This window comes from Prenolepis imparis, unplaced genomic scaffold (assembly GCF_030444845.1).
Source record: "Prenolepis imparis isolate NDT839.2.m4 unplaced genomic scaffold, iyPreImpa1.0 SCAF_9, whole genome shotgun sequence".
NCBI lineage: Eukaryota > Metazoa > Arthropoda > Insecta > Hymenoptera > Formicidae > Prenolepis > Prenolepis imparis.
Window position 1 is genome coordinate 10,366,849 of NW_028141167.1, and position 20,398 is coordinate 10,387,246.

Consider the following 20,398-nt stretch of genomic DNA (forward strand, 5'->3'; position numbering starts at 1 on the left):
AAATAATCTCTTGAGCAGATTTAGCGTATGGTGACTAGACATGAGACACGATAGGCACGTGACATTTTTTTTATTAGACGCTCATGGGTACAACATTCTGTTCTTTTTCAAATCCATTATCTACGTAAACTGTAAGTGCGCGTTGATAATAATTCACTATTGCATTCTCTCGATTGAAAATATAGACTTTCGCGTTTGTACATATATATATTTATATATATATATATACATACATACATATATATTTGTTTCTCTTCTTTTCTTTATTTCCGCGAATGAATGTTTCACAGGCACTTTGTCTCTAAATAGTGGCAAAATTTACGAATGATCAGTTTGGCGTGTGGAAAATGCGAGAACGATACATATGAAGATAAGCGTCATCGCAGAATTCATCACTGAGGCTTTTAGGGTCACGAGCAACATATGGAGATCTTGCACAATCATTTTTTTTATCGCAGTTAATTTTGCCAATAAATCTCTTGCATATGCAAGATCTTTCATAATTACATCGACAACACATACTACAATTAATCACAGAAATAGTAGATTCGACGAAAATGATTGCGCCACTTTATATACAATTAACTTAATTATTTCTACAGGCAAGCACCTATTAAGTACTGATAAGTATATTCGATCGTTAAGAGTTCGCCGCAATTGAAATGACGAGTTCTTCCACGCCATTATATTTTTTTTGTTTTTTGACGAGTGAGTTATCAGATTAAACATTTCAGTGCTTGATTATTTTACAGACTGAAAAGATGCAAGCGAATCATAAAGTTATGAATGTAAAATTGCAAAAAGAATTTATTGATGTTTAAAAAAAAATTGGAAAAAATGCCCTGCAAGAGATAATATTATAACACTGATTTGTTTGATGAAAAAGAGAAAGCGAGGAAATATTTAGAATACAACCGTTTCTCTCTCCTTCTTAGTCCTTGAAGATAAAAAATTTCGTACGTAATTCTTCTTGCAAGAATCGAAATTAAAATTATCGAAATAAATTAAAAATCGGAAAATTCAATTTTCCAAAAAGTTCTTTACAAAGATAAATAAAAATATAAAACTAAATATACATGTGTGAGAATTCTTTGAGAGCAATATGAGTAACATTGCTAAAAAACTGGTTTCAATCCTTTGCTCAAATCAAACAAGCTAATCTTTATTCAGAGATTCAGAATTCCAATTGGGGAATAAAGAGGATTGATTGCCACGTAAAATTATCACAGTGTATGTAGATCAACAAATTTGCATCAAAAATGCAATAAATATATATCTCTTAAAAAAAAAATTTGCAAAACATCTAAATATTGAATTTTCTTTCTAAAAAATCTGATAACTCTTACAATCTATGTCTCTTTGATATTGCATTACTATATGCCTTATAATTCATAGATCACTCGATAATCAATAGACTCGAATTCGATTGCGCGTGTCATTTCGAAATTTAATAAATACTTTGAACTTTTGCTGTATGACTGCGTATTGCAAAATGCCACAATGTCACTGGAATAAAATTTTCAAAATCTTTTGACATTCCTTTTTTGGCATGACATTAAGTAAAAGTTAAAGGGATAATACAATTTAACATTTTTTAAATTTCCAATAAATTTTGCAAATAGTCTCAAGAGAATTCTTCAAACATTCCTTGGGACACGACAGAATCGTTATCCGAAATAAGTTGATTACTTTGCATACTCGAACGCTGTGACACAATACGTGCATATCTCTATCACAATCGCTCTCTTAAATTTTCGAGAGTTGACAGACAATACTTGAGGTACGGTATGTAAAATAGAGTAGAGTAAACTAGTGTAAAATAAAGCGCGAAGTACAAATACTTGGTGCGTCAATGGACATTGCTCGTTCAATGGGATTCTATCGAAAATTTGCCAAGGCCTCGTTTCACCAACGTCGTTTAATACTCATTTAACTTATTCTTCGCCTCCTTCTGAAATTAGATTTAGAAAGAGGCAAGTAATGAGTTAAAACTATAATGAAACTTATTTTTCAACCGCACAAAGGTTCAATAAACCTTATATATATAATCTTCAATCGTTTGTGATTTCTCTTCATTTCTTTTTTTCATTTGGAATTGTTTGGAGGGATTTTTTTTTAAATCGTAAGAAAATGTTAAAGTGAAAAATCTATTATTTAAAAATGTTTTAAGCATAGATGTATATCTTTTAAGTATTGATCTTCTCGTGCAAAAACTTGGTCATATTTTCGAAAGATTTGTGAGGTGCATCGGATTCCGATTCAAGTTCGACCGACGTTGACAAAACTAGCCATAGAAGTTTCACACAAAGATTTCTTAAGTACGACATGCAAGCCCGATTAAAAAATAGACATATTATCTATGTGAAATTTTTCAGAGGTCCTATCAGAGGCTAATTATAGTTACTATTTATCCAACATTGTTAAGTTAGATAATCCGCGCCGATACTGATAAATCCGCGCTACAGTTCTGAATTATTCGCGAGTGGCATGTTGAATGGTTTTGTTGCATTCTAATTTCTTTTTCGCGGGCGTCCAACCATTAAAATCTATTCTCGAAATCCGTTCTTCTGCGACTCGACTTTTAATTTTCGTAAACTCTCATCCAGCTTTGTGATTGGACCGCCATTACAAACTTCCGGCTTTCGATCGTCGCCGTTCATATTACATCGTTCGGCGAACGTTGCTTTACCGTTTGCCAGACCATTTTGTACGCCATTGATGCTCTTGTTGCAGACTGCTTGTTGATAGTTTAAACTGGAACTCAATGTGCCACTCGCTTTGCAATCGAGTCTGTTGCTTTGTTTTTCCGCTAGGCTCTTTGAGAGATTGATACCTTGAGTCTCTGTCAATTGCATCGTGCCTGCAAGATAAGATGTCGAGTGTTCAGATACTGTGGTTCTGTCATTATTAATTTTGGACAATTGCTATTATGTAAAGCAGCTATACGCGAGTTTTAAATAATTGAAAAAGTTTAAATCTAATTACTTTTCCAGGTGTAAAATCTTTTCAGTCCGGCTATACGAATCTACGATTTAATGTGTCGGATATAAATCCGCAAAAATAAATATGTACGATGTGTTTATCAAACATACAAAGATATATATATATATACTGTGTTCACGGAGAGAACGACCACGGTCGGCGCAGGTTCGGCAGAGTGGGGGTCGAGTGGGGGAAGACGCGAGCACGCTACTCAATGCCGTATCATTGCACTCTAAGGTCCCAGTGCAATTTACTCTATATAAATGGAATAGGTAAAATAATTAGAACATCGCGTTATCAAATTATAAATATATTCTACTTTTTTCAAATCTAAAAATTAATACCAAGCATTCTAAAAATTAATACTAAAAATAATTAAATGTGATTTTTAAATCCGGCCTATAGAGCCACACACGAAAATTAATTCTAATTTTCTAGAACTGTATCTCTTGGTTTGAGAATACTAAGTTCCATCAATTGACAATCCTCGAACTTACAACAGGAGAATAGGCGAGAAAAATATAGATCCGAAAGTCGCTGAATCGGGAAATAATTATTTATTAATACAATATTATTATATTTTATTTATAAGATAAGCTTAATTTCATGATTTTACTTTATTGTTTAACTCGAATGTTCGAAAAAATGTTTGGATTGCTTGTATGCGGGACCCTTGTGCCGGTTTTGCCGGGTCTGGCCGTGTGGCCTTGCCGTTGGACGGCGTGGAGGGGGCAAAATGGGCGGTCAGTCGGGTGGGATCTGCGCGAACCGAACGAAATGCGTGGTCGTTCTCTCCGTGAACGCAGTATAGTTATTTAAATATAGTTAAATAATCGTAGTAGAGCAGTACCGTGCATGTTGTGGCAATATTTATTGGTGCTATTCCATTCTTCGCACAAGCTAAGATTGAACATGCTGTAGTCTGGATTGTTAGTGACTTCTTTCTCGATTGTCAGGAATTGGGGCAGGATGTTCTTTAGCTCATCGCCCGTCAATGCTGTATACGTTTCGAGTAACATCAAGCCTCGACATCTGCACAGTGTACACACATTTAAAAATAATATATATTTTTCTCTCATTTTCAATAAATATTTATTTATAAGATAAGAGATTAAAGCGAATAATCTCAGAAGATAAAAATAAAAAAATTTGCTTTAATAACTTGAGTCTTAAATTATATAACTTAATTATATAATTAAATAATTATAAAGATGTTTCATACTATTTGCATACGTAAACATCATCGTTATCAAGACTTGATATAAAACGGGTCGATCGTACAAAGTATCTAAGAGTCTTATCTGGAGTCATTATTTATCTATTGGTTCTTTGATAAATTTAGAATTTAAATTTTGTTATTGAAAATGTATTGCGTTATTTAAGTGCACCGATATTGCGATCTTACCTGGGATGCGCCGGTTCTCTATATATATCTAACTGGAAATACTGATTGTTGATCAGAAAGCAGCGACGACGCTTAAAGATTGTAAAGTGCGAATCGTCGCACTGAGCCAGCATGTTCAGGTAGTCTCGATGCGTCAATTGAGTTTTCACCTCAATCACTTGGCCGCACATTTTCGGTCGACGAATCGTGTGAATGTATGACCAATGACCTTGAAGAATAAAAAATTTAGATTGCTACACAAATCTTCGTTCGACGAATAAATAATGTCGAATTTCAAATAAATAAATAAAATGATTAAGCATTCATAGGCAAGAAACGACGCTTTTCGTCGGCTGTTTCACCTTTCTGACCGCGCTTGCGTAAACGCGCCTGCATTTTGGGGTTGTTGCTTTGCAGGTAATTGTGCACGACATCGAAGTCCTGGAAGGGCGGAAACTCCTTGTCCACTGGTAGAGGCGCCTTTACGAGGAACTTGACCTTGCGACTGCTGGCGCGCAATCGATCGCCGGTATCGATGCCGAGTTTCTGGCACACGCACTCGATCATTCGGCAGATCTTAGACTCGAAATCCTGGGAGTTGTCGATCACGTCGAAGTATGGATGGCCGACCCAGGAGGCTGCGGCCTTGTAGTCGAGATCTCGAGCGAGCTCGACACCCTCCGAACGACACGCGTGCTCCTCCGTGGAGTAGAACTCCTCGGCGCCGTTCGCCGCCGAAACCATGTGGATGATTTGATTGTACCTGGTTGACACATGAGAAAACACGTGAATGCTTTAATAGTACGAATATATACTGTTTAATATTAACGATGAAATATAATACACGAGCACATAGATGATATAACTGGCAATATAGCACAGTAGCATTGAAAGTTATGCAAGCTTGAAACAGAGAGAAAGAGAGATGAATTTTCCAATTATCGATTTTCTCCAGGACAAAGGTAGATGAAATTTTCAAACTCTCCTTGCGTATCTCTGATCTTACCTGTTGTCTCTTAGCTCGACGTTGTTCCATCCGTTGGAAGCCATCATGAGTTCCCATTTATCTTTCGAAATGACTGAAAGACATCTCTCGTTGATTTTTTTTAACAAACAAAAAAAGGAAGTATAAACTATAGAATTAAATCATTATCAAAAGTGTTTGTACTCACAAGCGGAGGCGTCCATCGCTCCACGATCACAGATGATCAAGCAATTTCTCGAGCAGCTTTCGCCTAATTGAAAGAACGTATTCTCTATTTGTATCATCGTGCGCAGGAGATTCTCCTGAAATTTGAACGCTGCAACACACGTGTAAAAGAAAAAATACAATATTACACAAGATATTACGATATTCTCATTTATTTCAAAGTGTCATTTATATAAGGACGAGATTTGTGCGTGGACTTTAACAGTGCTTTAAAGCGCTAGCCTGAACAGAATCGCGTCGTTTGTCTTAATAAAGGGAAAGAGAGATCTAAAATTCGAGAGAAAGAAAACCTAAATGCCTAGCTCAATAAATTTTCCTAATATAATACATTTGGCATTACAGCAAGTGTGTGTGTAGTAAACAACTTTCGTCCGTAAAATACATCTTAATCTTTTAGAAATCCTACAGATTTCTAAAAGACACATTGTTTGGACTCTTGTCATTCAAAGTCTTTTTTAAGCGATATCCTAGCGAGACGGGCGGACAATCCTCGTTCGTTTAAATGGCATGAAGAAACAAATATTTACAATTTTGCGTCAATTTCTAGACCTTCTATTCAACATACGTCCTTGGTTTTATTCATGTTATCTTGCCAGTGATCTCAAAATAACTAGAGGAAGATTTATATCCTGAATAGTACTACCTCAGTTGACTGAAGAGATGAAATGCTAAATCTCTTTATTTTAAGATACAGAAATGCACGAGGATTCGTCTCTCGTCGACGAGTTCTAGAGTGCTTTATCTTTCAAGGTCGAGACACAATGAAATGTAATAAAAAGAAATATAAGAAATAAGCAATATAAAATATAATATGTATTACTGTGTATAGGAACAATTACTACAAAAAGCAATCAATTAACTGGCAGATGTGATTAACTAATTGTAAGAGATAAGATTAGACTTCTATGTTTACTGGATGATACAAAGACAGTACATCGACACTAAGGATTAATTTCTAAAAAAAAGTTTTAAAGAGATTAATAAAAAATAAAAAATTCAATTTTACAAAAGAACAAATTAATCTTACGAAGCTAAAATCTTAATCATCAATTATTAGAGGTTGATTAATAAATGTATCAATTCTATTGCAATTTTTTTTATAAATTTTTTTTAAAATAAGTTTTTAAACATATTAATATAAATTTTATTTTAATAATTTGGTTTTTGTATAACTTATTCTTACATATCTCATCGTGTCTCGAGCCACACTCTAGCGCGATTACTCGACTCACCCACACTGGAATTGACTTCCAGGATCTCCGGCCATCTCGCCTTGCCTTCGCAGGCCTCATTTCTATGATTTAGACACGAAGATTTCGTGTGCGAAGGAAACGAGCTCTCTGCTAGAACCAATCGATTCTTGACACATCGTCATTGAGACCCGAAAAAAATCTCGAATTGGAAAAATGTCAAATTTCTTTTCTCTCTTATATACGATGATCGAATTGTGTAAAAGATATATTTCCTCTTTAAAAATTTAACGAATTAAGAGGAATCGATGAAACTTTATTAGACGGTGGTTTAAATTAAAACTTCGTATCTCTGCAATGTTAGAATGTTTGACGTTATATTTTTCAATTGTTTTATTTTCCGTTCCTTTTTGCATACTTTCAAAATAGACTTTAATCTCGAGGATCTAATATCATTGACGATGAGAAACATGCGAGTCGTATTATCGCATCCACGTTTTACAAACATCATCTTTTTTTACTGACGAATATTTTCGCAAAAAAAAAAAGGTGATAAATATAAATGTGAAGACATTAATAAATCGACGGATTTAGCTTGATTAGTCCTTCAGCTTTACGATAATCAAAAATGTCAATTCTTTCAATTTTCTGCAATCTGCGAAAAATCAGATCGTTTCAAAAATGCTCTTCTCGTTGAGATTCATAAGATATTATTCTACGCTTTTGTATAATTATGTAACACATAATTATGTACAATAGAAAAACTTATATAATTATGACAATACAATAGAGTAATTATCTTATGAATTTCTTAATTATTCACAGTTTCCACAGATTTATGGACAATAACCGAGAAATCATGAACATTAGGCATGTTATAGCATATCCTAGTTACTTTTTTTTGTAAAAGAGCTCTTATAAAAAAAAACTGCGCATCTCTTATAAAGATTATATAACGTAAAGACTGGAACACAGATTCGAAACGTATTTCGTATCTAGTAACAAAAATGATGATAAACGTATGCATAAACGAAACCGAGGAAGCCTGATATTCGTATCCGTTCAAGGGCGAGCTGATTAAAGCAGCACGATCGTCTTACGTAAGGGCGAATAAAAATGCGAACGCGTTTCGAACAACAATACCACCCATATAGCATAATACTATTTTAACTTGTATTATCTTCGTTCTATAAAACTCCTTCAATCTCAATACACAAGGAGAAAGAAATGACACAAATGGAACAAATTAAAAAATTTTTAAAAGTATCAGCAAGATAATCTATATAACTATAATATATAATTATATAAATTTAAAAAACAATGCTAATATCATTTAACTGAATACGGTATGTATTTTGTGCAAGAGTTCAGTTATTCGAAGAGAAAAGATGATGGGCGCAGAAGATTGATTCGCAAATCCGACATATATAGGGATTGAAAAATCATTGATGACTAATGGAAAAATAGGAGATTCTATTAATATAATTAATTCTATTAAATTTCCATTAATAAATCATAATAATAACGAAGATTGACGATCGGGAGCAAAGTCCCTCGCAGGCCAAGCTCGTAAGCCAAGAATTTTGACGTTATGCAATTGGGTGTTATTATGCCGCGCGATCCTTCACGATATATTATAGTCCGCTCTAGATGCAACGAGACGTTTATATTTTACAAGGGCGTTTCCCGACTGAGAACGATGCTTTCGGAAATTCCGATGCAATTCATACGTGATATGACTGGTCAAACGGGTTTTCTTTTTTTATGTTCTCTTGTCGCGTATCACGATATTCTGTCAAGATGCTGAGTCTTTTTTCTTCTTGCTCTGCTCCGTTTGTCCGGGATTTTTCCACCCGCGTTTCATTCTCACGTCGCGATTGCAACGATTGACGCAATCTGCGTCTTGCTACCGAGGGTAATATTTACACGCGCTTTTCGAGGTCAGCAAAAAATAATACCTCGTATTTTTCCGACACTTTCTCGCCTCGTCGGTGTTTACTTGGGGAAAATTGTAAAAAAACAGCGAATCGAGAGGAGCAGAAACTAAATTATTGATCCGTGCGAAACGGATTAATTTCTATCGACCGGCTGTTGCATCAAATTAATTCAAATAATTTAAATTTCTTCGTAATTAATTGTACTAATTAACCCGCTTCGCGCAAGAGAAAGAAAATGATGCCTAAACGCGCGCGTAATTAATTTTCGCTTCTATTATCGAAAATTTAATTTTTAACTAAACGGAACATTATTTTCTACGTATAATACTTAACGATATCAGATATTATTAATTCGTATTAAATTATTTCAAGAATGATAAGAAAAAATTTGAAAAAGTTGATAAAAAAATAAACTTGAGAAACGAACCTGCACTGTTAATAATCGAAAGCTTCGCTGAAGTGTAGGGAGGAATGACAGGGGTTTGTGAAGATGTAAAAGGGGTATAATCTGCAGACTTACCCTCTCCTGCGTTCAGGTCTGAAAACTTGATGCCGCCGCTGAAATGGAAAAAAGCAGACAGTAGATATGAGACGATTGTGTATAAGAACGCACGATGTGATACGCGTTTTATTTAATTGAGTTTAATCGAAATGTTTATAACACAATGATGTTAAAGGCTGTAATCTTGATCTCGCAGCTGCAAACTGCAGCGGCGTTTAAGGAGCTTTCGTATAACACAAACGCGGACCATCTTAAATCTCCAGTATCTTTATCGCTATCGCTATTGTTTTCAGTGAAATAGACTTTTAAAAAATCCTCTGGAGACTTTCAAGCAATTAATGGAAATTTTTGCGTAGTTTTTCAACACGATGCAAATCAGATGTAAATTACTTTACGCTCGCTTAACAAAGTTTACTCTTGGGAACGTGTGTTTCGCGAATGTTTCTTCGCGATACAATCGATATTCGACAAATTGAAACGAGAATGAGAGGCTCGAATGGCTTTATTTCAATCTTGAAAAATTTCTTTTAACCCTGGAATGCGTGAAATAGAATAAATTATACGTGATCCTTGTGACATCCTTATATATTTTCATACTTATATTTAGTATGAAAATATATAATGCAGTATTCCCTGCATTTTCGAACAATTTACTAATTAATTCAAGACCACACAGGTATATAATTTTCTGTAATATTTCCATTTAAATTTCTCAAGGTTCTTCTTCGATTATTTTAGTTTTTGCGAATCTTTATTTCGAGGGTGCATTCCAAGGTTAATGCGAAAGAAAACCGTAATCGCCCGAGCGTGACTTTCGTTCCGGTTCTCTCTCTTTTTTTTTTTTTTTTTTTTTTTTTTGATAAATTTGTGATCGTGTAATTGCATACCTGAGCAGCACGGTCGCTGTCTCGGGGACACGGAACACCTGAAAAAGAAGACAACCACCGCTCTATCGAATCCACAACGAAGCGTAAGAGCCCCCGAAACTAGATCGCGTTTTCACTTTCCTCTCTCCTCGAATTTTTTTTTATTTAACTAGCAAAATGCAATTCACCGAGACATTTATATATGTATATATTTATATATGTATATATGTATGTATATATGTTTGTATGTATATATGTATGTATGTATATAAGCATGCGTGTATATATGTATGTATATTATGTATCATCTATAATTGCAAAATTAAAACTTATATATATATCTCGATATTTTTTCCTCTAAAGAAGAATCGACAGATCGGTCGATAGAATAAGTTTGATGATCTATTATTTTAAAATCACCCTGTACGTCCGATTATATTAACTCGTCGTGTGCGATTTATATGACGAAGTAGAGAATCTCTAGCTACGGAAAAACTAGTTACGCTGTAATACATTATCCTTGACTCGAATTATCATACAGCACGCAACAATCGAACGGTTTCTACGTATAAGTATATATAGTATATTCTATACAGGAGATTGTAAAAAAATCATCCCTATCTCGGTTATATCACCAATAAAGGACGATCCTATATAGATCAGGGTACTATTATATGGTGATATCTGACAAAAATATCCAAACTAATCGCAGAATCGAGCGAGTCTCTCGCTCAGAGAGAAAAGCAAATCAGTCAGGGGGGAAGAAGGGGAGAGGAACAAAGTTCCCCTCTTTTTTCTCCTTTTATGGAAATTTTTAATCGCGAAGTTAAAATTTGAAACTAAGTAGAGACCTACCTTCCAGCCCATGTTCTCGAAGAAGGTGCACAGTCTGGCCTGCCCGGTTGTTTTCCCACCACATGGTCCTGCAATCGAACACAATGCATTAGACTATCTGCTCCATCTCTTCATTTTGCGCCGTAAGAAAAAGGCGGGAAATCGATATATCGAATCGTTGCACGTGGAATTTCCATTTTACGCTATTGTCGTTTGACATTATTCTGCTCCTCTTTACTGCTTTCTCGTTATGTAAGATAAACGACGAATATACAAAAAGGCAGACGGCCAATAAAAGGCAAATTGAATGTAATTGGTGTGCGTCGACACGGCTATTAACCCGACGCGACGTAACGCGTCATCTTCACGAGGATGACAAATTAAACCCACCACGACAAGGCCTCAAAATAAATCACAACTGCGATTTAGCTAAAGTATTCTGATCACGTCTTCAATTCTCAAAAAGTAACTCAATCAAACTAATCATGTGTCAAATAAAAAACATGTCATAAAAAAACTCCAAAAATTACACAAAATTTCTTCCACCTCCTCTACGTTTTTTTCCCCAAAAATGCAATAAAAATAAAATACAATAAAAAATAAATTATCTGTCCCGAGTGATTGATAGCAGTCAAACTATTTTTGGAAAAAAAAAAGTATCTGCTCTTGTAAGATTCATCTTCGTTTTCTTGCTGGAGCAACAGCTGATCCGTTCATTGCTTCGTTCTTAATGTAAATCTCGTCCAAGTGGTATCGGTGCTTAAATAAAGTTTAATCAAGAGGACAATAGACTTTTCTCCATTCTTTGAACATTGCAGTCGTAAAGCATCCTCGTGATGGCGATTGAAAACTAAATTTGCGGTGAAATGAAAAGAAATACCTTAACGAGAGTCTACACTTCGAAGTTTTACGGACTCGTGTCGTTATAGCTAATTGTTTCGATTCTTTTTTTGTCTTTTCCTCGTTATATCACGTGACGTGATAATTTGCCTTGCCCGTCAAAGATAAGGCGTCGTTAATGATAAAACCAACAAGGCTATTGATGTCGGTTTTTTTAAATGGTTTTCGATCATTAACGGTTTTCGACAAAACAGATATAAAGAAACTTATCGAATTTTATCGCTAAACGAGAAAAATAGACCGTATGACTCAGGCAACGTAAAATATTTTGAAAAGGTCTTTCCCGAGTTTAGTATTCCTTTCGTTTAACGCCAACAAATGATAAAGCGCTGACAAAGCGCTTTTTTTACCTGTCAAATTATTGGAATTCAAAGAATTTCACGTGCAACGATGCATTATAAGACGTAAATAAAATATGAACAATCTAACGAACAAATATACAAATGATGAATAATGAGAATAACGAATTGTCCGGAATAAAATTTCATTCCGGACAATATAGATAATATTATATATAAATAATATATACATAATATTTATAATATAAATATTTATAAATATAAAAAATGTTTAAGCAAAACTCATCTCTGGACACTGATCATCTTCTCTTGAATCATCCTGTATACAGTTTGCGACCGCATGTTTCTGCGTAGCGAATGGAATCGATCGACATCTGCGTGATAACGAACGTCGCAAAACGCGAGGGACAGACAACAAAAGTTCGCGATCGCGAAAAGCGAAAATGTTCGCGGTTCTTTTGCACGATGTTCTCTCGTACATAATTTTAACCAAAGCATGCCTCTCTTTGTCATTTAAATCGAAAGACGAGCGATCGAAAATGAATGCCACGTGCGCCCGTCCACGCCGGTCGAGATATGTAAATGTCAGCAAAATTTCCCGTGTAAATAAAATTCTCGTGCTCGTCTTTCTATTCCCGTGTCATGTTCGTCACGAACACCAGAATATCCTGGAGATATATGATCGTTGGAATTGGTTGAATTGCGAATTTCATCTTCACGGCGAGAGTTTTTAAAAAAGACGAGTTGGCTGACATATGTAACGCGGTTAAGAGCGAAAACTAGATAGAAAATTTAGCAACCAGAGAGAGAAGATGGTTTTAAAAATAAATCTTAAATGTAGAACGTGCTGATATTTTATAAAACATAAAAAAAAACGTGCGATTTTTTCATTGTAACTTGATATACACCGAAACAATCTATTAAAAGAACTGTAATTGCACTTTATTATGAGCTTAATAATGAAAGAGATAACATAGTTTTTATTCGAATAATTTTTATACTTTTTGGACTCATACATATCTCAAATATATTTCTGAAAGATTGTAATAATATATAAACCGATGCATAATAAAATGCTTTTTCTCTCTCTCTTCTCGTCTATTTATTCAATCGAATCTTTGATTCAAAAAAAGATGCAATATGATGTAACATGATGAACATATAAAAAATTATTACAGTGATGGCCAAAGAAATTTCTATAAAAATAAATGAAGATCGACCACTACAAAAGAATGATGAGCACTAAAAATATATATAAAATACAAGCCAAAAATATCAAAAATAAACTATGCAAAGATAAATATGCAACAGAACCCATCATTGTTTTTTAAAACTATATTTAAAAAGAAATAAAACTATTTAGAAAAATAAAAAATTGAATGTAAGAGAGAGAGAGAGAGAGAGAGAGAGAGAGCGCAATTTTAGTTTTTTAAATAAGTATGAAAAAAATACATAGAAAATACGAAATAAGTTTTCGAAATACATGCGTTTAAAAAAAAAATCAATGTCAAGGGGAGGGAGAAAGTTCTTGTATCGTATATTTACCCCTGTATGTACGTATACACTCGCTTTCGCAAATGTAAACCCCTATAAAAATGGACTTGACGAATTACGCAATTAATCGATTTGAAATCGGAAAAGTGCGTGCACACGAGAAACGATATTGTATTTTCTGTTAATAAACGTACCTCCAGTCAGCACAATCTTGTACACGCGTTTCTGATCCATCGTCGCCACGATGACGGTCCTACTTCCGTTTCGACCGAATCGTTCCCTTCTTCTCCTTTCCTCTTCGCGACGACGTCGACGACGACGACGACGACGACGACGACGGCGACGACGACGACGACGATGCTTCGTGCTTCCTCGAGGTAGATCTTGCTCTTCCGGCGAGACGAGGGTGCGCGAACGAATGTGCGATACTCTAAGGCGGCAGTAGTCGGTACTACATAAATACCTGGTACATCCCGAGTCGGCGCGTGCTCGACCGCGTGCTTGGACGATGCATGAAAACGGTGACGACGACGACGACGACGAAGACGATGAAAAGTGTCTTACGGCGAATTACTCGGCGATCAAAGCTCGCTCCGAACCCGTTTCCTCGTTCAAAGATATCCGTCGAAGGGACACGCAGTACCGCTCGGTGTACCTGTGCTCCGACTTGACACAACAAACGCACGCGTCCGCCTCGCTCCGTTGCTCGCAGGCCTCTGAAGTGAGCTGCGCAGCTGGTCGGCTGGTCGCGACGAGCCGCGCGAAGTCACGCGCGGTCCAGCGCTCGGAACCGGAAGTGACGACTCCGTGACGCAACGCACTGACGTTCGCGCCAAATTCAAGTCCCTCTTTTTGTGCCATGGTTGTTTAGCTTGAAATCTAAAATTAGATTTAGTAAAAATATATTCGTTTCTTAAAAGCACCGATATTTCTGTCTTTACAAAATAAGTTTTTTTTATAGAATGTCCGTATCTTGGGTAAGATGATTCGCACATAATCGAGAATCCTCATAAGTGTTTTTGACGCGCGTGAAAAATTAAATCTAATATTAAAAGATAAATATAACGAGATTATACGATAATAAATCACTCATCAAAAAATTGTTTTGGCTTCTTCAATCGATCGTGATTTTAAAAATCGTGTGTGAAAATAACCAGTTGTATAATCATATATTAAATTTAAACAAAGTTTTTATCACATCTATAACATATATATATTATTTACTGCAAACTTTTATCGATTTTTTATTATTTATTAAAGAAGGAGAGAGGGAGAGATTATGTAGTATACATTTGAATATCTTTTAAAGAAAAAGTTAATGTTTACTTTGTCTGCGCATTCTGTGTCAGCTATCTCATATTTATGACAAACAAAAATAAATTATCGAAATATTGTGCGCAATTTTTAAGATTCTTATCCCTATTTACAAGACACACGCACAACAGATTTCTGAGATCACAGGAGATTTAACTTGAAAATTAATAGAAGAAATGCGCGCACCTTTTTATCTCTCGTTTGCGCAACTGGAATAAAAATAAGTCCTTGGTATAGATAGCACGCACCATTGAGTCTCTTATTTTATCCTCTTCTTGAATAAGATAAAAAGTGTGAAAGATAAATCTGAAAGATACATAAAACATATTTTTTATACACTGTTTTGGTTTGTTAAAATCACTTTGGTAAATAATGGCAACCTGTAACAGAATATGTTAAAATATTATGTTTATATTCATGCGTTATAATTTTGAATACTCAATTACATGATTTATATTTGCTGACTAAAATCGATAATAAATTCATATTCGATTTCTTTTTAAAGAAAAAAAGAGGCTGACTAGACGGATATGCTAATTTTAAAAAAGTTCCATTAACAAGTTATTTATTTTTTCCCATAATTATTTTGATTATTGTCATTTATGCGCTTTTTTACATCTCACGATAATTTTTTAATTAAAATATTCAGGAAACATTTTCTTTGTGATATGGATTCGCGAAATAAAATCGGATAATTCGATTTTTCTATATTTCTCTTTCTTATTTTTGTATGTACAGTTTTTCTATTAGTTAATAATTTACAGCTAATATACAGCTAAAGTTGATAAGTCTTAAATAAACAGAACCGACAATTTATTGCGATGCATGATACATTGCTTAAAATAATTAGAGACTTATTTAATCCATATAGATTTATTTCAACTCTTCAAGCAATAAAAATTTGAATTTAAATGTGAGATTACAATTAGAGCAATAACATTTATTCGAAGAGAATGATAAAAAAAACAAAAGAGCGAATAGGTATCCACTTAAATAAAAAGACTTTAAAAACTTAAAAAAAACCATGAATGAGAAGTCTTTTAAAAATTTTTTTGAATAATTTAGGCGCTAGTGATAAAAAATTAAAATACTACTTCTATATATATATATATATATATATATATATATATATATATATAAGTATTTTAATTTTTTATCACTAGCTATATATATATATATATATATATATATATATATATATATATGTGTGTGTAATATAAATATTAATTAAAAATAAGATAGAGAAGTTTTCAAAATATTACATACTTATTTTAAAATATATCAATATTTTAAAAACTAATTTCCTAATTGTTTTAAGCAATGTATCATGAAGAGTAATTTGTAATGTAAAATATGTGCATGAAAGAAACGAATAATAAAAATTGACTGTGTTGTTACCACATATTTAAGACTCTTAAACTTTTTTTGATTCGTCAAACAATTTAGCGAGCATCGCCCTTTATTAATAGGCACTGCGGAGACAAATATGAAATGTGAATTCAATAACGCTTTTCCAGATAAGTCTGTAAAATAACGTGCAGTTGGTAATATTTTCCGATATTATTCGCGTTTGTCATATTGTGAAATATCTCATCGCCGAGCCCACGAGTTTGATGATTGTAAAGATTCTTAAAGAGATAAAAATAAATAAATACACAAATAAAAATAAATAAATAAATACAGTGATACATCAATGTATTTATATTTTAACAAAGATAGAATGTACAATTATATATTAAGTTGTGCATAAATTTCTGGGGTTTTTGGGGCGATTTTGTTTATGTATATTTAAAGAAATACACAAACTTTTTTTAATCAAAGTATTTTCCCTCGCTTGCTATAACTTTGAACCATATTCAGATAACAAATGAATTGATAGATCTTTTGATATTCATACTTTGGCCTCATTTCTAAATGAAAATAATGCAGCATGCACAGTGTCGAATATGCACTTTTGTAATCTCCATAAACATACTTTTACTTAAATTAAAAGTATGTTTAACTCAATAATTACGTTCTGTTATATATAAGTCAAATGTAAGTTAAGCAATAATAAAAACATAAAAACACATAAAAAATAACAAATAACAAAAAAAAAAAGAATTAGAAATGACACATTTAGAGTTCAACGTCATTTAAACTTGATCCCACAGGAACTTATGCACAAATTTAATAATATATCAATATGCTAATGATAAACTATTCCCCTTAGACTAATCTTTACATATTACTAAATTAATTTTTTATTAATTATATTAATTATTTTAATTAATTATAATTATTTGTACATATTTTAGACAAAGATAATACCACCAACTGCCGTTAATATCACCAGAATAGCGTATCCGACAATTTAATATTGCATATCGGATATATATAGAATTATAGATTTTTAAGGGTCGATTGTTCCAACTTCCTTGTAAGTTTTACCCGACAAGTAGCATATTTTCAGATAAGTTCTAAAAAAGAGACGAAGATATGCTACCTGTCGGGTAAAACTTACCAAGAAGTTGGAACAACCGGCCCTAAAGAGAACAAATCTATTATTTTAAGAATAGAGAGCATTATTATACCATAATGTAATAAACAGAGTAATTATAAAATTATTTCGTACCTTTGTATCGTTACTACACATAGATAAAATTGTAAAAAAAAGAAGTACCGGTCGAAAAGTACGAATCAAATATAAATATCGAATAAAAATGATCGAAGCGTAATTACCGTTGTAAAGTGCGTAGAGCGAGCTTTGGGGAAGGTAATTCGAAGATTCGAAAGCGTTAGAGCAATTGATAGCGTTCATCAATCATTGAAATCGAGTCTTTGTACGAATTTCAAGGGTATACCAATGTGAAGTAATTTGTCCGGCGAATAGTCCTTCAATTTCGGATAATAATAATTCAACGCTTGCCAGCAGATCTCGGATAATTTGGGAATCGTAAGCCAAGCGGAATGAACCGCGTTTGTCCTTTGCACCTGTAATAATAAAATTATTATATATTTTTTACGAATATATATTTTAATCATCTCTAAATAAAATATCTGAGAGAACACAATAATAACCTTGTTGTTCGCTTTGACTATACCGCCGAATATGTACATGCGACCCTCCGGAATCAGCGCGGCCGAGTGGAAGTACACCGGATACGGTAGGATGCACTCTCTTAAACGCGTCCATTGCAGCGTGCTGAGATCGAGTCGCCAAACGTCGGAGAATACCCAGTCACCGTCGTAACCGCCAGATATGAAGACGGAAGTGACGCCGCTCTTCTCGTCTGTGTATTGCACGGAACCGTGACAGCGTCGCGGTAGCGGTACTACAGCACCATCGCTGTCGCCATGCGTGTTCAGCGTCCTCCAGCTGTTTGTCTCCAGGTCGAACGCCGGTATTTCCTAAAGTACAAATATTATATATATGTGTATATTAATGATATAAAATATACAAATCATTATATTTTCACACAATTGTAGAAAATTCGATATATATATATATTATATGTATATAAAATATACCACCGACATACAGAAAAATTATATGAAAATAATAAATTTGTTACTTGGAAAAAATTCTTATTACACAAGAATTCATAACGATAATATACATCATATTTTTAATTGTATATTGATATAACATATGTAATTAAATAATAGTTTGCACACTTAAGGCGTAGTATGTATCTTTCGAATAAAATCTGTACATCTTTCTTCACTCACTGAAAAGCCATAGGATTCTGATGAGGTGCCACCACCTAAGACATAAATCATCTTGCCATCAAAGGCGAGTTCATGCCTGTATCTTCCATGCGGCTCTGATTCATCCCTTCCGGAACAAACATATACTATCTCCCAGACACCATTTTTCAGATCAAATCGATGAATGTCGCAGGTATATTCGTAACCAGTGGTACCACCGACTGTGTAGAGATAGGAACTATGATATACCAGAGCCTATTCACAGAAATACATAACAATGAATAAATAAATAGAAAATATACACAAATGTAATAAATAGATGCTAAATGAATTAAATTCCAATGTAGTAGTAGTACACTAGTGTTTCAATTTTTAATTCTGTCCTGAAAACCAAGTTTAAAGTAGATTGAAATATTGGCACATCGACTTAAATCTATAACTGGGAATTTTAATTTTACAAAATCATATATATATATACTTTGGTTAATTCAAACTTAATCTTTTAGTTTTCAATTAATTACCTGTCCGTACTGGGGCTCAGGTAGGTCTCCCGTGGCTGGTACTATCTTCATCGTGCCATCGTTTACATTGCAGACGTACAGCTGATTGCTGCAGGTCTCGCCGAAGGGCACTCCGGTACCGCCGTATATCATCAACGTGTCGCCTCGTAGCATCACCGCGTTCGACGCCAGCTCATTTGGCATACTCTCTTGACCAGGCAGCCGCTTCCAACGTTCGCTCACCAGGTTGAAGCGCCAGAGTTCCTTGAACAGCGGTTTGCTGCTCTCCCACGTCTGATCGTCGCGCATATCCGGGTCGGTGTCGGAGATGCACGGATTGAAGCCGCCGTAAGAGTACAGATTTCGATAATCGCAGGCGATCCGATGACCGCTGCGAGCCTTCGGACATTCCGGCCCATTTGCCGTGTGCTCGGTAAACACGAATGGTTTAAATTTGTACATATTGTACATAGTATATATATATATATATATATATACTTTTTTGTAGTTTTATATATATATGTATCCAATCGTTATCGCAAAGAACAATTGCGAATGCTCAGTCTAAGGTTATATATGCTTTATTTTTTGACAACTCGACGCGGCCATTTCTAACCTCAAAAATATCGACCTAATCTCCGCGCGAGTCGTCTCCGACGAGGCTTGTCTCTCGATAAGTCTTGTTTCCTTGGCACGATACTCAGTTCTCTGGATATTCTTCGAGAAAAAGACATCAGTCATCTCGTGTACAGGGGCGAGATTTGCGTTGGTTGCTTTCACCTTTCCACATCGGAGAACACATTGCTTCTTCTTCTCTTCTTCTTCTTTAGATTACATACATATTACAGATTGTTATAAATTACTATAAATTCAGAAATCGAATAATTAAAAGTGACAAGTGACAAATTGAAGGTGGAGACTATTGAAGATCTATACATATGTCACAAAGTTTATAGTTTATAGCATGAACAGTGTTGCCAATTTCAAATCGCGCAACCATAGAATATATAATATATAATATTGGAGCGCGTGTCGATGTGTGCGGTGCGTTCGACTTTCAACCTTCAAGTGGCGCCGCGTCACGCGGTCGGAATTCGGCGCGCGGAGTGGGGGGCTGTGGTGGGGGGTGAGAGTGGGGGGTTGCGCGCGCGTCCCCCCACTCTCACCCCCCACCACAGCCCCCCACTCCGCGCGGCGCACCGGCGCGCGCGTCCCCCCACTCTCACCCCCCACCACACCACCCCACTCCGCGCGACGAATTCCGACCGCGTGACGCGGCGCCACTTGAAGGTTAAA

The 20,398-nt window shown here is 34.8% G+C and overlaps 2 protein-coding genes across 5 annotated transcripts; both read right to left on the bottom strand.

Annotated features, from left to right (window-relative positions):
* Window positions 1-53: 53 nt before the first annotated feature.
* Window positions 54-15,215, bottom strand: Ttd14 (TRPL translocation defect 14). 2 transcript variants are annotated; one of them, XR_014426103.1, is made up of 12 exons: window positions 15,099-15,215; window positions 13,793-14,477; window positions 10,927-10,994; window positions 10,093-10,130; window positions 9,224-9,261; window positions 5,539-5,667; window positions 5,373-5,445; window positions 4,729-5,129; window positions 4,388-4,595; window positions 3,833-4,014; window positions 3,113-3,237; window positions 2,732-2,860 (listed from the first exon to the last, which is right to left on the bottom strand). XR_014426103.1 is itself a non-coding variant. In XM_083046681.1 (11 exons), the coding sequence occupies exons 2-11, from the start codon at window positions 13,830-13,832 to the stop codon at window positions 2,547-2,549; spliced, it is 1,491 nt and encodes a 496-aa protein (XP_082902807.1). In that variant the 5' UTR covers window positions 13,833-14,477; window positions 15,099-15,215; the 3' UTR covers window positions 54-2,546. The 2 variants fall into 2 exon arrangements, 1 of the variants encoding a protein (XP_082902807.1); XM_083046681.1 differs by lacking the exon at window positions 3,113-3,237 and having other exon boundaries at window positions 54-2,860.
* Slim (scruin like at the midline) lies at window positions 14,896-20,101 on the bottom strand. Of its 3 annotated transcripts, none has more exons than XR_014426105.1 (5): window positions 19,124-20,101; window positions 18,624-18,857; window positions 17,973-18,302; window positions 17,634-17,885; window positions 14,896-15,218 (listed from the first exon to the last, which is right to left on the bottom strand). XR_014426105.1 is itself a non-coding variant. In XM_083046683.1 (4 exons), the coding sequence occupies exons 1-4, from the start codon at window positions 19,571-19,573 to the stop codon at window positions 17,712-17,714; spliced, it is 1,188 nt and encodes a 395-aa protein (XP_082902809.1). In that variant the 5' UTR covers window positions 19,574-20,100; the 3' UTR covers window positions 16,105-17,711. The 3 variants fall into 3 exon arrangements, 1 of the variants encoding a protein (XP_082902809.1); XR_014426104.1 differs by having other exon boundaries at window positions 14,896-15,292; XM_083046683.1 differs by lacking the exon at window positions 14,896-15,218 and having other exon boundaries at window positions 16,105-17,885; window positions 19,124-20,100.
* Between the last annotated feature and the right edge of the window lie 297 nt (window positions 20,102-20,398).